Raw genomic sequence first — 21,538 nt, forward strand, 5'->3', positions numbered from 1 at the left:
TTTTAGATTACAGTTTCTTTGAATTTGCTGTGCAGTTACAGTAATAACAGCCTTTTAGTACTTACAATTACAGATGCTTTTTCTAAAAGCCAACTTTGCCACTTACTAGAAGTGCTCTATAAGTTTATGTTAGTGATATTAGAGAGGTCCAGGCTTAGGGAGCACGGTGAAAAATCTCAGTGCCTGAATTGTTCTCAGGAATGAGCAGGACATTCCCACTACGCCACGGGTTGAGAAACAATAAACCACTGCTAGCTATTAGGACAGCAACATGCAGGCAACTGCCACATAGAAGCATTTTCATGTGGTCTTTATCTCGGTGCCCAAACCCCAATCCCACCATCAGACCTTGTGCCTAGCTTTGAGTAAAGAAACAAGCCTCAAACCAACGCCTTGTCTCACTAACTAAAGCTAGACAGTACATGAGCAGCAACAGCCTCATTTACTGCTAAGGAAAATCCTGACCTGTGTATCACAACATCCTTTTGCTGCCCCACTCGGTAAATGCGGTCACATGCCTGGTCCTCAAGAGCGGGATTCCTGCAGGTAAAAAAAGAATTAAAAAAAAAAAATAGCTTAAGGGCTTATGTTCAGGAATAATTGAAATATCGAAGCCTCTGTGCTTGCCTCATTTGCCTGCCTCCAGAGCATCCTGTTTTCTTCCTCTGTAGAACTAAAACTGCTCCCAGGTTACCTTAGGTTTACTAGCTTGATCGCCAGTGTTCACTCTGACTGCATTTCCCTTTGCCCTTTGTAGAAGTATGCTACATCCCCACATAAAGTCAGCTGTATGACTTAGACCACTGTTCCATGTAGCCCTATATTTCTGGCCAATAGTTAGTACTCGGAGAAAGCTGAATAGCTGGTGAGGAAAGAGGAGAGTAAAGAAGGAAGGTAGACTCCATTGAAAGAGGCTTTCACTCAAGAATATTTACGTAAGAAATGGTTCTGTTTGACACATGGCTACAGGGAATACTTGTTGACATAACTTCCATATTGTAGAAACATTTCTTTAATGCTGCTACTCAGCAGCTGGTTTTAATGTATTGAAGCACATTAGCTTGCTTTGTAAATTCCCATGAGCAACATTTAGTTAAAAAGTGATGCTGACTTTGATGAGAGACAACATAAATGTTAGGAGCTCATATGCATTACTTTCATATAAAAGGAAAAAAAAACCAAAAAACAGTGTGTCTTGGAAGAAGGCCATAGTAAAAAAATTTTTCCACAACTAATCATTAGCCCTTACTCTGAGCTAAACTCTTCCCCCCCCGACCCAGTTGTATCAGACATCACAGCACACATGGTGAGAAAGCAAGCAGCATGCCCTACACACATCCTCAGAGATAGAACTTTTATTTCTCTTTACCAGTGCATGTCAAGGAGAAAGATGTGGTTTCCTCCAGTCAAGTTCAGACCAACGCCTCCAGCCAGCAATGAGACCAACATTACCTTCAAAGGCCAAAAGAGAGTTAAGAAGCCTGTTTCCAGAAAATTAATGCTTCATATACTCCACGTAATAATTTGAACCAAAGGATCTGTTTATCATATTTATATTACGCATGTATATTTCTTAGGTATTTGGGAGCTTACCAGATGCTACTTGATAAGGCACATAAGCCTGGACATGGAAGTTACGGCTCAGAGAGGCCAGTCCAACATTCCTTATATATTACCCCTATACATTTTTACAGACTAGAGAAAGGACTGAAAAGTTCAGACTCTCTCTGTGTCCCACTGAAATGACCAGCCTCTCTGGTGACAGCCCACTGCCAACAATGGGACCAAATGGCACCAACTCTGAATTAACATCAATGATTACTTAAACACAGGCAGCTGGACTGAAATGGCCTGCTACTCTTTTCACTTTGTTTCCACATAACCTACTATTTAGAAAAAGATGAGTAGCTGGGGAGGAATGGGGATATAGCAAATGGTCAGTTTAGAGAAGATTTCTTGTACAGCAGGAAAAGATTTCCATTAAGGACAGAGACGCTTGCTATATATATTTATTACTTAATTTCATGGTGTGGTACCTTAAAACCCTGATCTTGTTTAAGGGGTCAGCTATTCATATAGCTGGCAGAAATCTTCATTTGTTTAAATTCAAAGCTAGAAAGAGAAATATCTATTTTGTAGATAGCAGCTTGTTCAAGAAATCCAGCAAAGAAAACAAGATAATGCACCACATTCTCCCCTTCCAGTCACAGAGCCATCCTCAGAGGAGACAGCCTCTCCTGCCTCAATTACAGGAATGTCAGCGTCCAGATGAAAGTATAATCACTATGAACAATTAATTTGGATTCAATGTTTTTAGTCACCTGGCAAGCTTCCTTCCCTTGGCCAAAATTTCAGACTAGAAGCTATTTTCATGAAAAGCCAGCACACTGTGGTTCATTAGTATTTAAACACACATGCTCCCCACAAACCCCAACAACTCAAAAATGAGAGAAGTCACATGAGCTCTCCTTATTTTGGATGTGTGAAAAACTATGACTTCTCTCATCCTAATCCAAATCTTACTATGTTTATACCAGGGTGAGATATGCTCTTGTTAATTTTAGCCTCATTCACAGATTAAACTGTCCTCTTCTCAAAAATATTAGTCTGGTAAAAAGTATCTGATATGTTGGAAAACAGCAATAAAATCTTACAGGCTCCTTGGCAAGCAGGTTATATACAGAAAGAAACATCTTCCAATGCAGAAGCATAAGTTGGAAAGAACCAACCTGCTCTGAGTAGAGCTAGTTAGCCCCACACCTTCCACATTACTTTCTGTGGCAAAAACATTTTTGAACACACCGAAGCTTTGGACAGCCTTCGAACTAGCTTTGGAGTCAGATGATCTCAGTACCCAAGGTTAACATCAAAGGAGCTTTTCAGCAGCTGCTACTGCCCATCATAAGACATACATTTGTTTTTACAGCTACCTCTTTCCCTGCTGATCTTGGAACCTAGGGGTCCAAATGGAAGTAGTAACAGTAAATGGAATCATGAAGTCAGCTATCACAGCGCTAGTAACTGTTTTCCTGCCCTGATTGTGTACCTGAGGCCCTTTGGGATTGTTATTGAACTCTTCTACCACGTCCATTCTCTGTTTAGGATTGACAGAACCATCCACTGTTGCATACTTCAGCCCTAGTTGCTGGAGGTGCACAGCCACAACTTTCAACATACTCGTCCACTGAGAGACAACAACACTGGAGAGAAAGGAAAGGGAGTTTAGAACAAGTTCTCTGTATGTAGTGTAACAGTTTGGTTATTGCAGTGTCTCCCCCAAGGGGAGACAATGATTCAGGCACTCTTCCCCACTGCAAACTGCAGATGAGTCCCTTCCCAATTCAGAAATAGTTTAACCTGTAGGTGTAGTGGTGGAACCTGCTGTGGAAGGCTAATACCCAGTAAACTTCAGAAATATTAAGTCTGTAACTTTCACCTCTGTTTTTGGATTTTACATTGCCACCTACCAATCAATTATGAGCTTTTTCTGCAAAATTAATCAATAGCAACACCAAACCTGGATTCCTCTGGGCCTCTCACTCCCCACACTTTAATTTTGGATTAAACAGTTTGGGAGATAATAATTTATTCAATTGTTTTTTGGCAGGGAACAAAAGTAATGTTGGTGTTCCCACTCTTATGGTGGGAATGCTTTTTTGAAAAGACTTTGGAAAAAAGCTTTCTACATATGGTGCAAATCTGAAGTTGCCCAAGAACAGGACTTCCCCTTCCAACGTACCCCCAAAATAACACAGGTAAATGCATTCTACACTGTTTAACAAAACCAAGCAGAAGACCCTGTCACACTGCAGTCTGGTGTGAAGCAAAGACAGAACTTGCACGGTGAGAGCTGCAAGACTTCAACAACACTTACGTCCTCTGATCAATGCATTCCTTTACCTCAAACAGATTCAGTTTTAACCACTGCTTTATTCCCCCACTTTTTTTGGGGTGGTGAGGTGGGTTGTAGAGCTGAGGGCAAATACTTCTCAGCACAACCAAAACTACACTCTTTTGTCTTGGATTTCCACCCCCCCCCCCCCAAAAATCTGCTTTCAACTACTGCAGTACTGCCACCATTTTACCATACCAGGAGTTTTGTATGCAATTGTTTTAAACTATTTCTGCTGCTGTCAAGAGACATGCTTCTCTCAATCACTATGACTAAAGAAAAGGACATATTTACTAACCTTTTCTGAGACTCCGAGTGACTCTGAATAGCTTTCAGTTCAGCCAAGAGGTGAGCTATCTGCAGTGGAAAAAAAAAAAAAAAAAAAAACCCTAGTCTGCTTGCTGTCATAACCCAGCTCATTCTTTGCTTTCTTCATTAAAATCGGAAGTGATCAAAAGTAACTCTCTTACTGGAATTTCTTCTGTGCTCACACTTTCAAGATATTTTAATAGTCATTAGTAAGAACACTCCCACCATGGATAAAAAGGTTAAGAAATCAAATCATACAAGCATGTTTTACAGATTCCAACCTTCCTGTGAGAAGCCAAGTTATTGCCACCTCTCCTCATGGGGCCATCCCATTTTTTCTAGCTCTTCACAAGCACCATGCTCTCACAAGCATGCTTTTTTAAACTTCTGTGAGTTCAGTGCTCAAGATTTTCACTGACAGATTTTCAGCACAGTCAGATTCTCACAGCTTTATTGGAAGTAGCCATCAACAACTGGTAAATTGGAGCCCTCCCAGAAGGCATTCAAGCAGACTATCAACCTACTCACCTGATTTCATCTAAATTGCCAATTTAGCCTGATCTGCAATTACCAAGGTGTGACAGTCCATTAACAATTCAAAAGGCAAAGTGCTGAAATCCAAGTTTCTCAAGGAAGGTAAGAAAGCCACAAGCAGAATACCTTGGTGCTCTCCCTGGTGATTTCAAAGATATCTGTTTTAAAAGCTGTGCCATTGAGGTAGACTGTTGACTTGGAATCAGGAGCCTGGAGCTCCAACAGGGTCAAAGCATTAAGTTGTTCCTCAATGGAGAGGGAAAGGCCTTCACTGTTCAAGTTAAGTTGATCCAGAGCCTGTGGGAAAGCAAGCAATATAATGAGGGATCACAGTCAAGCCTGAGAACAAATTCTGTAATGATCCATAGGCTGCACAATGTCTGCTGAGGACAGTGGGTTTGAAGGAAGCTATGCAATATGAAGACAGAACAATTAAAACACACTACCGGCTCAGACCAACAGTCTCTTTGGTCCCTTATTCTGCTCTAAGAAGGGGCAAGTGTAGGGAAAGCATGTGAGCTCAGCCATTTTCTGTGGTCCAGTCTCCTCAGATTCCCCCTCCCATAGCATTTAACAATTGCAGGATTATTATAGAGATATTAGAAGATAAATCCTTGCCTTTTCCCTTAGTACCTGCATTTATTCTGCAGCTGCTTTATATGACAAGAGCAAAGAACTTCTGGAAGATTAATCTACTTCATGCACGGCAACTTCAGTCACGGCACTTAGAGCTCTCCAGCTCTAAGTGTAGCCTTTGAAACAGGCTACAGTTGTGGACTTGTGCACTTTTCAAGACTAGGTTAGGATCAAGACATCTTTTTTACCATTAAAATTCTATTTCTTTTTTTTAATCTGAATAGAGGTGTTTCCAGAGACACAGCTGCCCACATAGGTCATGCTGAGGAACTCTTCAGTAGGAAGTATGCCCATCTAAAACCTCTCAGGCTGTAAAATACACAGTCCTAGAAATGGCTCGGTTCATACACCCTTAGCTATGAGATGCAAGGTGTGACAAAGCCTGTTAACTTACACAACCACTTAAGAAAATCCCCACAAGAAAACCCACACCACTACAACACAATGCAGTTACCACTTTCAGTAAGGAGAGATGACAGCAGCACTGACGGAGCCTCAACAACATGGACAAGACATGGACAGTACTTGAGACCTGGGAGGCACTTTGGGAGCCTGCTAGAAATTCCTTTTGACTGACCCCAAACTCTTGTGCAACTGCCAAGGAAGGAAGAGAAAACATGAAGAGCTCTTGGAGGCATTTCCAAGCACTGCTCAGCCACCTCCAGCAAGAGCTTCATCAATAAGAGACAACAACCAATGAGGCAAGCAAATACCTGATTTAACACAGGAACACATCAAACCCCACTTAAAAAAAGACAACACAAATCAGAGTACCACATACCTTATACTAATACTGTAATCTCTTCTACGAGCAATTAGACCTTTATTTCATAAGGGAATTTCAGACCCAGGGAGGTTAAGAGACTTGCCCAGAGCCACAACAGTGAGGACAGACTTTTGGAATATTATGGTAGGATTCTTTGTAACATCAGGGAAGCAGCAAAACATTCTCCAAAGAATTTCTAAGTCCTGATCCCATGTGGCCAGGTCTGTTGCCCCTCTTTAATTGTGGACTTAAGAGTCATTTCTGCAAATGTTTTCAGGGGAGGGTGTGCTCAAACCTTTCTCAAATGGGTTACCACCAGCATACTCTCTGCCTTCACTTTTCTGCTCCTGTCTCTTTAGGTAGGATTGTAGTGTTGACCTGGAAGAACAAAATAAAGACTGTGGAATTTAACACAGAGAAAAGGCAAGAGGAACCTGGGCTTAACAAGCAAGCTGATGATACATTAAGGTAAGGAAGGTCTCATTAATTATTTAGTCACAAAATGATCACACCCCTTCCCTTTTTCTTTAACTTGAATATGATCAAAACCAAGATCCATTTCGGAAAACACAAGAGGAAGCAAGCCTGCTTACTGGAATACTTTGAGTTTAATAGGGGCTAGGGCCCAATAGTTAACATTCTTCATAAAAGGACATCTTTAAATGTACATTTAAAAGGAAGGAAGACTCTTTACAGCAACACTATTTAAAGAGACCCTAGGAGAACACAAAGTGACACTGGCTTGCACTACAGCCGTCTGGGCAGGCCAGCATAATTTCCGATTGTATAAATATCGCAGAGCAAAGAAGATCAATTCTCTCCCTTACAGGTGCTGGCACATCATTATTTAAGAACTACTGTTGCAATTCCAAGTCTTTGGAGTCTTGTAATCAATGAGATTAAGTGAAAAGCTGGAATACAAAGCTCATACAAGGCATGAAGATATGGGAGGAAAAAAAAAAAAGCATCAGTTTCAGCTATTAGTAGAACAAGCAATGTATTTTCAAACATGCTTGACAGGTAGGCAGAAAGGGAAAAAAATCAACAGGAATTTGTCCAAAAACTCTAGAAGTGGAATTCTCTGATTTTTCACACCAGGAAGAAACAAAACCACAAAATATCTTATCTCTTCCCACATTCATACCTGGATCTTGCAAAGAGCACATTGTACACTGACTGCTCCTCTGCTGAAAGTTTTAACTGATGCAACTGTGTGCTGCGCTGGGGCAGAGATACCTGAAGTAAAAATACACAGCATCAGATGTATATAGTGCAAAAAATCTTATACAGTATCACAACACCAGTGTTCCAAGATTTAACACAGTATTCTAAGCGTCAGAAGGTAGCTGTTTGTTTCTTCATTAACATTATTATTGTGTTGTAAAAGTAGCTTCTCATTTCCCCATTCAGAATCAGACAGTACACCAAAGCTACATCTTTTAACAGCTTACAGGCACACCAATGATCTAATACTTGGTTTAACAGACTATTTGTAAAGAGTAATGCAGAAAGCCAATGCTCCAGCATACACCAGATCCATTTGACATGCAGCAGCTTTGATTCCTAGAAATCTAGGCTAGCTCAGAGTCCTAGACTTACCTTTTCACTAAGTGGGCATCTACTTGCAATTACTTAACGTATTTTCCTCTGCATGTGATTTATAACTGAAAGGTTTATTTCTTTTTTATATTTCTGCTTTCTGGATAAGCAGTCAAAGCATCCCACATGCATTCAACTCTTCTTGCTCAAGAGACTGCAGTAGACAGAAAAACCCGCCCATTAAACTTACACCTGTAAAGAACTCACTGGCTGCTGCAAGGAAAGCAATGGAATGATTATCTAGTTGTGGAGGCTGAAGTTCTTACCAAGGGCTTGCCAGTTGCATCCAGCTGGTCCTTAGTTCTCCGTAATAAGAGGCTCCTGGTTAAGAGACTCAGCCTCTCTCCTCCCTTTTTTGTGTTGTTATCTACTTGGTATTTCCACACCTTGTACTCATCAAAAGGAGAGCAACGTAGAAACCTACAACATGAGGGAAAGGGACTTCATACCAAGGGAAGAAAAGTTCTTCAGTTAATCCTGAATGACCAGAACTGAACTCCTTACTATCCAAAACAAACTATTCCCTGTTCAGCCACAACTGCTAGGAATATTAAAAGACTTCCAGTGTAATGATTCCAATAACTGGTTTGCTCAAGAGTCTTACCATCACTATCACAGTGAAAGCATCTTTCTCATTCTGTACCCATCACGTTCTCTTTGCTCAAGAATCACCAGCAAATGAAGGGCATCAAGAAGCACAGTCACTTGCCAAAAAGCATACTCATTTGTTATTCCAAACTCCTGCACCTCTTAATTGAAAATTAATTTCAATTATCCAAAATTGATTTCAAATGCAAGTTCTCTCTGGTTCTCCAACATCCTTCTTAATCTTTCCCCCCTCAGCAACGAGGAGGACAGAGTTTAACCTGTTTATCATTTGTTTACAGAAGCCAAAGTTTTCACCCTCTCCTTCAATGCACTTGTAGCACAACACTCTCTAGTAAGATACTCCCAGGCTGCCCTGGTAGGAACAAGGATTCTCGCACAAAACTTCTGTTCATTATAGTTGGTTTTGTGGATATTCATCTTACAGACATAGGAGATCTGAAGTAATAGTTCTCTATAAAAAAGCAGAATAGCTTCATGCAATAGTATGGTCAGCCTTGCGCAATGCCTCAGTCACAGCCTTTGCAGTCCAGTGTCTGAAGCGTTAATATAACTAGTCTCACTACCCCACGTATCTTAGAAACCTATCAAACTTCAAAACAACTTCAGCACTTCATCAGCAAAGAATTACTGGAATTGGAGCCCTGTCCTTGTGTTCACGTGCAGCCAGCTCACCTCAGGAGAGAGTACATGTCCAGTAAGTTGTTCTGTATCGGCGTCCCGGTGACAGCCCATCTGGCACTGGCTCTCACTTTGCACACAGCTATAGAGGTTTGAACCTTTGGATTTTTAATATTGTGAGCTTCATCCAATATAACTCGAGCCCAAGCTACCCTGAGCAGAGGGGAACAGGGAAATGACCCACTCTGAAAGAAAAAGAATATTTGTAACCCTGTACAAAGAACCTTGCTAGGCTCTCTAAGGAGCCACAGGCAAACATATTTTTCCAGCAAGAAGCATTTTCCTGATGTTCGTCAGCAGTAATTTGAGCTCTTACTGTCATGTAAGAGGGGGTCTCAAAAAATCATCTCTCCAAAGCTTCCATGAAAGTTTATAAGCTAGAGAACATAACATTTGTCTGTTCTTGATGACAATTTCTAATCTTTTACAGTTTTTTCTTGCTTTTAACATTTTATTGCCTCTTCCTTCCCAAGAGACATTCCAGATCAGTAAAATTTTGCTAGGCTGGGATAAAGGAACACATAATTATTCTATTAGGGCGTATCCTGTACTTTTAAATGCAGGATCTCTCTACAGTTTTACAGGTGCCACCTTGAAGTTTCAGGAAATTCAAAAGTCTGTCTGCTTTACGAGCAAGATCTAGATTGCAACAGGTTTCTGGTAGTTTAAAGTGATGTTGGTGCTTCAGCAAAGAATACCAACAGGAGATTCTAGTGTTCCTTCAGTCTCACATCGAAAGGAGTATGAGATTCATCATTGCGCTCTTAAAAATACTTTTAAAAAAATGTTTCAACTATATTCAATATAGTGTATTCTGTGTTACTACAGAACAGATTTCTTGTGCATATTTTTCCCTGTTCTCTTTCTGCACTTCACGGTACTTTCATCACTTTATTTTTTACTGTGCAAACTCAACAGGGGACTTGCAGGGAAAAAAAAAATGCTACAGTGAGAAGCAGGTTGAATAAGGTGCTCCTTGAAACAACAATGGTTTGCAACACCTCAGAACAAAACGTTAAGGCAACCCTCTATCAACAATATGGCTTCTCACCCCCACATCATGGTCCTCAGCAGGGACTTCCCCCTCCTCCTTTTTTGTGGGAACCTCCTTGGAGAGAAGGCTGTAGGTTGTGACAACAACATCATATTCAGAGAGCCTGCGTAAAAGGAAAGTAGTAATCAGGAGCAAGAACAAATGAGGAATTCATTCTGCAAGGCAGACAAAATGCACGCTCAAGTTTTAACACCACCACAGTTCTACAAGAGCTGAAATGCAGAGTTTTACAGAAAACAGAACTTCATAGCAATCAAACAGGAAGGGCACATTGTCCCCATTTTATGGATACTGGAAGTAGATAGAGCAAGCTCAAGAAGACAGTAAAATACGGTGGTACAGAACATACACCACATGAGATGAAGACTACTTAGAATCTGGCACCTAGAAATACTGCTCAGCATGGCCTAAAGTGGTGTAGAGAATTTTCTGACCTATACATACAGCTAAAAAAAACCCCAAACAACCACAAAAGCACAAGCACAGAAGAAACTGCCGCTGACAATCTCTACAAGCAAGAGATGTTTCAGAGAACATACACCTCTTTTTTGTTATCAGGAACAGCAATAGCCTGGGTATAGACCATAAAGGATTTGCTATATACACCTTGACAGCAGACATCAGCCTGACCACCTGGATCCTCTACATTTCCATACTTCAGGTTCTTCCACTATTCTATAGCCACAGAATTTCAGCTCTGATAGACACAATCTCTTCCTAAGTAGCATTTTACTTTTCTTGGTCATATTTATGGTTTAGCACTTACACCTCTGCATGTTTATCTCTGTTTGGCCCATGGTACAAATAGACCCTCAGTTTGCCACAGCCCACACGTCTGTCAATCTCTTTCTTCCAGTGATGGATCAAGGATGCAGGACAAATGATTAAAGTGCTGCAGGAAGGGATAACAGTGGAATCTGCAGGGAAATATTGCAGACAGGTTTCAATGTCTTCACATTAGACTACAACAAAGACAGAAGTTTTGGAAATTCACAACCATTAAGAAGATCAGTCCACTTTTCCTGTGGGTACAGTTTGTGAAGCAGACATCTCTACATTGCATTCTGGGGCACTGTTAGTTCTGGGTGGTGCTCTACTTAAGCACTAATGCATTACTTCCTTTCCACTCAGAATTATGCTATATATTTGTGCACTTCCTTTGGATAAGCTGAAAGGTTAGAATTCAGGAGCTAACCTTGATCTCTCCTGAGAATACAGTACCAAACAAATTATTCTTTCCTGTTCTAGAAGACTGAAATGTTACCATTTTGAACCACACAGGAAAAACAAACAACACAGTCAGTAAACTTGACAAGACAGGAAAAAGCAGTCCAACCAGTTCCATGAGGATGGAGATAGTAACAGGTTGCGGACACAGAAACAATACTCTTTAAAAACTCTAACATCCCTTATATCTATGGACAAGATAAAAGGTGGGGGGGAAATCAGTCACAAGGAGGCGAGTAATAACTAATTTAAGTCCTTATGCTATGAAAACTATGCATATGTTTGCATATATTGAAAAAATTATGAAACTTTTTTCAAAACAGCATATGCTGGCTTTAACTTGTTCTGGAAACTAATCAATAAAAAAACCCCAAAATTATATTAAGTAATGACTTGGGAAATCCTGGGCATCCCATGGAAGAACAAGTGACACTGATTAAGAGAAAAGCCTTGCAAGGGAGTGCAGCAACATTAAGCCAAATGGAATTTTCCTACAGAAGGGAAGACAGCACAGCTAGAACCTGTTGTTTTATGAGCCTTTAACCCATAATACTTTAGGCATTTCAAAAAGCACTGCATCATAATGTATGTACTGTATGATAGAAAAAATTCTGCACCATTTTTGGATAGCCATATTTCTGATTTCTCCTTTCTCTTCTCTGTCTTCAGCTGCTTCTGGGCCAGAATGAGAGCAATCATTGTTAGAGTCTTCCCCAAGCCCATGTCATCCGCTGGAAAAAGACACACAGAAGTTGTGATGACTTGCAGAAATGAGTCCCCCCAGCTCAGATCTACACCGAGGTAAATACTGCAACAGAAATTGCCCTAGGGAACCTGGGAAACAAAAATACACATATAACCATTTCAGGGTATGATTTAGTAATGAGTTAATAGCTGTAATTGGTCAAAGGGCATAGTAAAACAAGCCTCTTTGACATGCCTACAAAATAACTAGTTATTGGCCTCCGAGTAAGTTACGTGCCAAACTGTTACTGTCATAAATCCGCCCCCGCAAAATCCACTTTCCTGTTTTGTTGCTTACCCAGAATTCCTCCACACGGCCTCTGACTCTCTCTCCAGAGTAGCCATGCAAGTGCCTGCTTTTGGTGCAGCAGCAGTGGAACCTGAGAGGGCGAGACAGAGCATTTGAAGGAAACACCTTGCAAAGTTCAGACACTTCTGCTTCCTGTACCAAATTATCCAGTTGAACTGTCCTACTACAATCTTACTAAAAGCAGTTTGCCTATTTGTTTTTTTCCCATATGGATGAGGATACCCAAGATAAGCAAGTCCTGAAGACAGGAGGTCAGCAGTACCATACATGAGTCTTGCTAACGCTTTATGCATAAACCAGCCTCTGGTGCTCCCGAGAGCGTGTAAAAGTGGCTTGTTCAGGTGGAAAATCCACCCAAGCCTACCTTGCTCACAACAGGCATCCCTGTCAAGGAGGGGGATTGAGAACACTTCCCCTTTTCTCACCAAGTCTAAAGACCCCTACAGACTCTTAAAATTTAAGACAGGAAGAGGGACTACATACTATCATCACAAGACATTAAATGGCCTTCCCCAGCACCGAAAAGGTCCCTAGGGGATCTCAAAAGCAACACAAAACATATACATCAACATACCATCTTGTAGAGACCTGTGCCTTCCAATACCTTGCACGTAACCTCAACTATGGGTTCTGCACCACCTGATAGATAAAGAGCTGCTCTTTGGCAGATCAGAACGGACTACTCTGGAGTCCATTGGGTTGCATGAACTTGATCATTTGCAATGCTTTTTTAAAAGACTATTTCTTATAGCTCAATGGGAGACCTATCTGGGAGAAAAGAACCATAAGAAGGTTCTCAGTCTGCTCCTCACTGGAGACCTGCCTCTGTTCTGCCAGTCACATACAAACAAATGGTTGTGGGTTGGTTGCTTTGTCTGAGACACTGCATTCAAACACTAAATATTCCAAAGACACAAAGCAAGAGGGTAGAACATCAGTACTGGCAATCTGAAGCAACTCTCATGGATGGAAAGCAATTAGAGCATCTTCTCCCAGCAGGATGAAAACTGCTAAGTATTTCAAAGTGTGAAAGGACAGGATGCTCTAGGGTATCACTCAGATGTTACACTTCATTCATCAGTATGACATCCTCCATCTTTGCCAACTCACCTTCAATCCAGAGGGATCTTCAGCCACCGTCTGCTCTGTCGGACAGGAATCTAGAGATTTGTGAAGATGATTAATAGCCTCACTTGTGGCACTGTGTACAGCCCTGATTCGGTCTTCTGTCATTCTTCCTCCATATAGATTCTGCACACCAGAGTTCACTGGAAAGATACAGTATTATGCATGTAATGTGGTTACAAAGCTGACTTCCCCAAGCAGATCCTTCATCTCGGATTGATGTCAGTAGCTATAGATGCCTGGGGCGGGGTAGTATGCAGCTCACAGTAACAAAAAAGGTTTAGTACTCTCATGTATATCAACAAGTTGCAAGATTATTTCAGAAATAATCCTCACCAGTGTTCCCTTTAATGAAAAAAAGTCTTTCTGTACTTGCTTCCAAAACTGTGGCTGTAATACTCACTGGAACCCAAAGTAGCAGCAGCAGAGGGGTGACTGGGTGGGCCTGAAGAAGTCCTTGCTGTAGGATCCCGGACTGGTAGTGGCGGCATCAACTTTGTACCACCTGGCCTGCCAAATGGGTTAGGCAAAGATTCCTCACGGAAGCTGCTCCTTGTGCTATCCTCCTCTTAACAGGAAAGGAATCACAGGTTGAAAAGGTTGCACAATGGACCTTGGGCTGTAACACAAGGCGCTGGAGAAGTGCCTTTCTTTTGCCCAATAGTCTCCTTGCAAAATATTGCTAAGTGGTCACACAGATTTAACAGCAGGGTAGCAAGTTACCAGCAGGTCACCTGAGCCACTGCATCTACTAACATGCATGCTCTAGCCTCCTGCTCCTATGCAACAGGCAATGCAGTTCAGCGCAAGCGACAATGTGTGGTTTATACCAACACAGTGAACTTTGCAACTGTGATCAGATCAGTGCAAACACAAGGTCAGTTCTGCACACTGTTCCCAGAGGATTTTTTCCTTTTAAAGACATCTTTCTTGTCAATGTTTTGGTCACAAAAACTATGAAAATATCCAAGAACGTATGGGAAAAGAACTCAAGAGCTTTTCTCTCCTTCCTGGAAAGGTCTGTTCTGTTTAAAACCAGATATACTATAAAACATTGGGACTGCTCGTTGTGTGGTGGCCTGTGCATTACTGCTTCCTTGCTAGCGATCTTTAGTTTCCAGTGTTGTCAAACTAGATCTTTTCATCAACACAATTAATATTATGATCACAAAGTAACTCTCCTGTTGAGGTGATCATACTGGTAACTCAACGAAATGCCTCTCTTCCACAGAATATTAATACTAGTTTATTAATATACCACAGTGATTCATACTAGTTAATAGAATTAGGAAATCACTTTACAGCAATGGCTTTACTGGAAGCTGCTTATCTTGTAACTGAAACATTCAGACACAGCAGCCAAAACATGTGTATGCAGCATGGTTCTGTACTGCAACAAAGAGGAAGTTAATACTTCACTGGCAAGTTCTCAGAGACACCTGCCTCAATCATTAGCCAAAGCTGGAAACAGAACTAGCCCTGGGTGCTAACCATAGGAGGAAACAACACTTCAGAGGAAACCCTGGAGTTGTTCCGTTCATCCTGTCCGACACTTTGCAACTAACGCTTTCCATCTTCAGTGAATCTCAACAGACAAACTTTATATAGACCACATGCCATATATAAGTTTACGCTATTTTCCCCTAAATATTAACAACTATAGCAAGATGAACCATTTTGCAAAGTTCTGGGGGGAAAAAAAAAAAAAATTATCCCTACCTTTTTCAGTAGTATCTGCTGTTGAAATGTTAAGAGCACTGAGTGCAGCTTCCAAATCCTGCACTTGCTTTAATAACCGTTCCCCTTTATCTGGCAGCAGCTGAATGTTCACTCTAGCCAATGTACTCTGCAAAACAAAAATGAATCAAAAACCTGAGTGTGCTTACCAAGCTCTCTGCCAGAGAACAAGCAGGTCAGAAGTTTAAAAACACTAATGTTATGCCATAGTAATTCGTATTTTGATACTGTTCTACAATTTTTAAAAAGCATTTAAGTGCCATTCAGTGTTATTAAATACTCTTTTAGCAAAAAAGAAATGAACCATTAGTGTACTTTAGAAGAGGTGGAAGAATGCAGGGCCTCCCCCTTTTTATGAAACAGGACAAACGACGGTAGTCAAGTGACTTGGACAATCTTAAATCTCTCAAAGCACCCAATGTTCAACCTACTTGCACATTTTTTCTTTCTATACTAGCAGGAACGACAGTTCTGACTGTTTATTTAAAGGTTCTTTTCTGAGCTCTAGGCAAACAGAGGTTTTTATAATAAAAAAAATTTGGAACATTGTTAATGGCATTTATTAAAAAAAGCAAACAGGTAGTTTATTTCATCTTAGTGCAAGATTTCATGGCTAGATCATTCTTACTTCACAAGGCCAAGAGAGACAACTACAAACCACCACATTATTTATAAAGGTTAAGCTGACTGTGCACTGTTCCATCTTATGCAAATTATCTTCTGGGTAAAAGACAGACACAGCCTCACGCAGGTCAAAATTCAGCACCCCCAAATGCAGAAAGTTATTTTAGCTTAGGGGTAATTTTCTCACATGTGGCTTAAAACAACTAGCTTGTGCCTAGGCTGAATTCTCTCCCTTACTCTGCCTTCCTAAACCATCCAAATATTTGGACTTTCGTCTGTGAGGGGATACCATATTCTGATGCCTGTCACGAGTAAGGGAAGTTATCCTGAACACAGAACCCCAAAAAAAAAGGAATAATAGGCGCAATAAATGACCTTCTTCTGCTTCAGCTGGACTACAAGATGGTTGTGAAGAGCTTTAGGGTCCTGGGGTTCTTCCATGTGATGCGATGCTGCAGCTCCTGGCAAAGAAGCCCCCTGCATACTCTTTCCTGAAGGAATCTCTCTTGACTGCAAACCCTCAACTGATTTTTGAGGTTTACTTTTACCTGATGAGGAATAAACAAATCCTACTTCATCACTGTCACTGCCAGAGGCTTCATCAGCAGGCTGTCCCAGCCCTGGCCTGACTTTTGTCTTGGGCAGCAGCACTGCCTCTGCTCCTCCGTTCAGGGCAGCATGTTGCAACCCCCATTGTGGTGCTGCTGGGGAAATCATATCTTCTTTAGATGTGGGTTTCATTTCTCCATTCTTCCGACCAACGTATTCTTTCTCTCTGGTTTCTTTATCCCCACAGCTTTTTAAGCTTTTCTCTCCGAGCTGCTCCTCCTCTGGAGGCTTTGTACTTGTACTTTGCTTTCCAAGACTTAGTGGCAAGAGCTTTGATCTCCCACCTGGCTCTTTCTCCACACACTCAGAAGACTTCTTGGATTCCCTGCCCCTGCCACCATATTCCTCTTCCTCACAAAGGGTGTTTTTCCCATTCCAAGTCTCAGAAACACCAAGTTTAGATTCAGACACTGTGCTTTCCTTAAGTTCTGGATCACTCCTATTTCCCAGGGACTGCTTCTTTTTAGTTTTCAGCCCTTCTAGATGTTCCTTCCCTATGGAGGAATCAGAGGTTGATTTCTTTTCTTTATGTGACACCAGCATGCTCTCTTTCTCTGCTTTTACTCCTTTTGCTTTACTTTCCTCTCCGTTTCCTTGCTTAATTTGTTTCCAGGATGATGGTTCACAATTCTTGTCTATTGCTTTGAATGGATTTCTTTGGCCACTGGGATTGAAGAGAGGTACTGTGTTGGGCTGGGATTCTAAGGCTTCTGACACTTTGGTAGCTTTTGGATCCTGCAATATATAGAAGTGAGTAATGCTAATGTACAAATTATTAAAGCCTGCTAACTATATACACAACCTGATCACCTCAAGTAAGACTTCATTCTCTACAAATATCATCTTTCCTATCATTTTAACAGGATCAGGATAAACATTTTACAAGGAAAACAAAACAAAACTGTTGGTTTTCTGCTTGCTTTGCCATTCCCATGTGTTTTGGGGATCAAGTCCCACCAGCATCATCCTCAAGAACACAGAACAGCCAGAGAACAAACCCAAGTTTCTTTTAAGACTGGAGAAAAGTGATTACTTCACACAATGTAGGAGTAAGAGAAGTCTAATCTGGAGGACAGCAGGCTGATACGCTTTTCAGCTACAAAGTACAAAAACTCCCGCTATGTAGTCTGAGAGGTGATTACAGAATACAGAATGAAAAGTCATGCTGGAATAAGCTGATATTATAATACAAATGAAACATTCATACCTGCCATGGGACGCTTCCACACCATTTCTTCCCATTCAACTTACTTTTAAGGCATCGGTAAAACAACCTACCAAAGAATAAAACAAGATTTGAACTGCAGGAGCCAGTAAAGGAACTCTAAATGTTCTTTAAAAAGTACCTTCCAATACTTAAAGGGGCCTTATAAGAAAGATGAGGACAGTTTTTAGCAGGGCCTGTAGCAATAGGACAAGGGGTAACAGTTTTAAACTCAAAGAGGGTAGATTTAGACTAGATGTAAGGAAGGAATGTTTCACAATGAGGGCGATGAAACACTGGCACAGGTTGCCCAGAGAGGTGGTAGATGCCCCATCCCTGGAACCATTCCAGGTCAGGTTGGATGAGGCTCTGAGCAACCTGATCTCATTGAAGATGTCCTTGCTCACTGCAGGGGGGTTGGACTAGATGGTCTTTAAAGGTCTCTTCCGACCCAATCTATTCTATGATTCTACTTTGCACCAAAAACATCACAGTCAAGTTCTCTTGATCTGCACTTGACATCCAGACTTCTGCACAGCAAACGGCCATGAACATCAGCAACAAAGCTTTTTTCAAAAGCATTGTTCTCTGGATAAGGGTTCTTAGAATTTTGGGTTATTTGGTTTTTAGTTTTATCAATAAAAAAGTATCTGCTCGGGCAAAAACACTGTCTATGTTCAGAGCCTCAGAAGTATCCTATTTCAAGTCATAAGGAAACAGCTATTCTTTCAGTTACAATGCAAAGGCCACATCGTATTTAAAGCACATCAGGAAGAAAAAAACTTGGGATGTAATCTTTTTTAAACTGGCAGCGAACCAGTACTGCTGCAAGAACTTAATCAGAATTAAAATTGGTGCATTTGATACAACGCTCATGAACCTTGGATGAACCCAACCAACAGAGTTCAATTCTGTTAAAAATAAACCTGATCACTTAGGTTTATACCATTGAACATAACTGCTAATAAAAATAGCAAACATTTTGAAACATGCTAAGTGAAGGCCTCAAGGCTGGATGAGCCTTTTCAGTTCTAGAAGGAAACTGCAAGTCAGCCACCATCAAATAATTCCGAATGTTCAAACCTGTACAACAAGCCTTCGTTTCCACTTTGAGGAACTTACTGGTATTCATCTCTCTCCTGCTGCTGAACCAGGACTTGCAGCTCCACCATGCAGCCCTCGTGGACCAGGCAGTGAGACGCAGGAATACTGACAAGAAGAAAGAGAAAGAAAAGAGGAAGAATAACGACCAGACAAGCTGCCCAGGGAACAGCAACGGCAAGAACAGTTACTTGGGACAAAATACTTGGAGACTCTTCTCAAAGACTACGTGACTAAGAAAACAAAAGCTTACGGCCGCTGATAGAGCATTGAACTTCTCTCAAAACAGTCATGTACGTGGTGTGTTCCCTCCCCTCCCCGCCCAAGCCGCGCAGCGGAGGGAGGACCCCCCGCCCTGCACCTACGGCGCCGGGAGGACAAAGCCGCAGGTCGCCGGGCCCTGCGCTCCGCACACGTAGAAGCTCTTCCCCTTGTTGGGGCCATCGCGGACGCCCGTCTTCAGGAAGCAGAGGGACCCTGCAGGGCGGAGAACAGAGGAAGTGAGGGGAAGTAAGTGAGGGGAAGTAAGTGGTGGGAAGTGGTGGGACCGGGGGGACCCCTCCACCTCCCCTCACCGTGCTCCGCGCACGGCACGGCCTCCATCGCCGGGCGACAGCCGCCACGCCTACTCTTGAAATCAGCCAATCCTACCCGGCGCCCGCGGACTGTCCAGTCAGAGAAGGGTAAAGGGGCGATGGAGCCAATCGCCGCTGCGCTGTGATTTCACTGTTCCCCGCCCCCCTTCACTCCTCCATCCCCAGCTGGGCGCAAGTTCTGTTTTCGAACGCCGGGGAAAAGTGCGGGAAGAGGAAGGAGCGCTGCCATTGGCGGGCGCACGCCACGAGAGAGCGACCGCCCCTGAGTGGGCGTGGTCACAGGGCGGAGGGGCGTGGCCAGCGCTTGGGCCCGACAGCGCCGGGCGCTGCGCGGGGCGCTACGCCATTTCGCGAGCGCGGGTCGCCGGTGGTCGCTCGGTACCGCTTCCTAATCTTGGCCTTCGGACAGCCGCGCCGTGCCACGCGGCGCCTAAACGTCACGGTGCTTGCTTTTTACCTAATTGAACCGCCTGTTGGATGGAGCGCCCGCAGCCGCGTAGCGAACGCCGGGCCCGGGGGCGAGGGGTCAGCGTTTTGCCTGGGGTGCGTCCCGCTGCCGTGGGAACCGTTCCCGGTACCGCTGCTGCCCAGCTTCATCCGTTCAGTTCAATATACTTTTAAAAGTAAAAGATTTTAAAATTAATTTTAAGTTGAAATAACAAGTAGTACAAACAAACACCACAGGCCGTTAGAAGCTGGAAATAGTGGGGTTTTTTTTTTTTCTTTCGTATTTAAGATGGGGAATACAGCTTTAACACAACGCGTGCATTTCTTAGTTACTGCTTTTGTTAATGACAATTCAAGTGAGATAACGACTCTGGTAATAACAGAAGTATGGAAAGGTTATAGTATGTGTACAAAAATACTGACATTTACACTAAATAACAGATTAGTGAAATCAACACCAACAGCCAAATTCTGTCACAGGGTAAACTGATGCAGCTCCACTGACACAGCCTGAAGGCTGAATTTGGCTCAGTACCTGTGTGAAAAACTTGTTTTGTGTTTTTTTTTTTTTTACACAACACTAACAATTTTGTGCTTTCATATGTGCCTTTTTCCTGCTCAACATACACTGTTTGGGGCTAGCACCAACTTCACGACAATGCATTCATACTCACCTGTGCCCTTTCCACTTTCTGCAACAACTTTGCTCAGCTTGTTCTGAAGCAGGAATATGAAAGAAAAGGGATGCAAGTAAAATACTGCAAGCCACCTGAGGCAAGTGTGTACCTTAAGGAGTGCCGAGTACTATGAGCAACAGTGATTGTAATGTTAATGATAGCAATAACAACCTCAGTGCAGGGCATTTCCTGACAAATACTGGGATTTAAATTTTTTTTTTTAACGAGTGCCTACAGGTGCCAATTTATCTAACACACTAGAAGCAAAAAATACAGGACTGAGGACCTCACTGTTACTAGTCGTTTCATTCCTGTGTTACGCAAAGAGCCATCTTGCTGGTGCCTACATGTTCTTGCTTTAGCAGTCTGTTCTTAACCAGCAAACCATGTACTGGATTTTAAGCATGCAGTTAAATCTTACGGGATTCAGGCTAGTTCATAAAGTCAAGCTGCTTTCTCCAGCGATGGACATAAGCTTGTGCTGAAATGTATTTCTGAGCTGGAAACAGAGACAAACAGGATGTCTAAATACAGTACTAAATACTGAGGCTCTGCCTCAAAAACAGGTCGCTTCTGTGCTGCCGCGCAAGTTGTCCACAGCCATAACGTAACAAGTGTACGCCCAAGTTTTTGTCCGGATGGAAACATCCTGCCCCCGGTTTCCAAACAATCTGCAGCAAAAACTCATACAAACCATTGCTGGGGAAAGGTGGAGGCACAGGGGAGCAGACACAGAGTAAACAAATGCAAATCTTTGGTCCTTTAATCCATTTGCTACTGATGCCCACCCCCAAGAAATGATCCTGCTCGTTTATCTCTCCCTGTCTTTGAAATAAGCAGTAAGGCAGGGCTGTAACCCCCAGTTAAGTAAGGAAGGGTCCAGCCCGGGAAAGCACAGAAAGGTTCCTCAAGCCAGGCATGCTTGCATGATCCACCTCATTCTTCTTTTCCTAACAAACCTTTCCACCTTTGCAGCTTGTTTCGTTGCCAGCAGCTCGACTGGTGGCGAGTTCCCCTTTTTTGGCAAGCAGGGCTGATCGACTCTCTCACAAAGGCCTAA

At 42.3% G+C, this 21,538-nt stretch overlaps 1 protein-coding gene across 1 annotated transcript; it reads right to left on the bottom strand.

Moving 5' to 3' along the window:
- Positions 1-173: 173 nt before the first annotated feature.
- TTF2 (transcription termination factor 2) lies at positions 174-19,361 on the bottom strand (the record flags this gene model as incomplete). Its single annotated transcript, XM_082016084.1, has 22 exons — positions 174-540; positions 1,370-1,452; positions 3,047-3,200; positions 4,191-4,249; positions 4,862-5,032; positions 5,826-5,965; positions 6,433-6,515; positions 7,282-7,373; positions 8,003-8,156; positions 9,018-9,208; positions 10,075-10,180; positions 10,844-10,994; positions 11,922-12,035; positions 12,347-12,428; positions 13,469-13,626; positions 13,860-14,051; positions 15,203-15,329; positions 16,220-17,188; positions 17,661-17,727; positions 18,780-18,866; positions 19,124-19,235; positions 19,334-19,361. The coding sequence occupies 22 exons, from the start codon at positions 19,359-19,361 to the stop codon at positions 402-404; spliced, it is 3,459 nt and encodes a 1,152-aa protein (XP_081872210.1). The 3' UTR covers positions 174-401.
- Positions 19,362-21,538: the final 2,177 nt, after the last annotated feature.

This window comes from Phaethon aethereus (genome assembly GCF_964289735.1).
Source record: "Phaethon aethereus genome assembly, contig: HAP1_SCAFFOLD_492, whole genome shotgun sequence".
NCBI classification, from domain to species: domain Eukaryota; kingdom Metazoa; phylum Chordata; class Aves; order Phaethontiformes; family Phaethontidae; genus Phaethon; species Phaethon aethereus.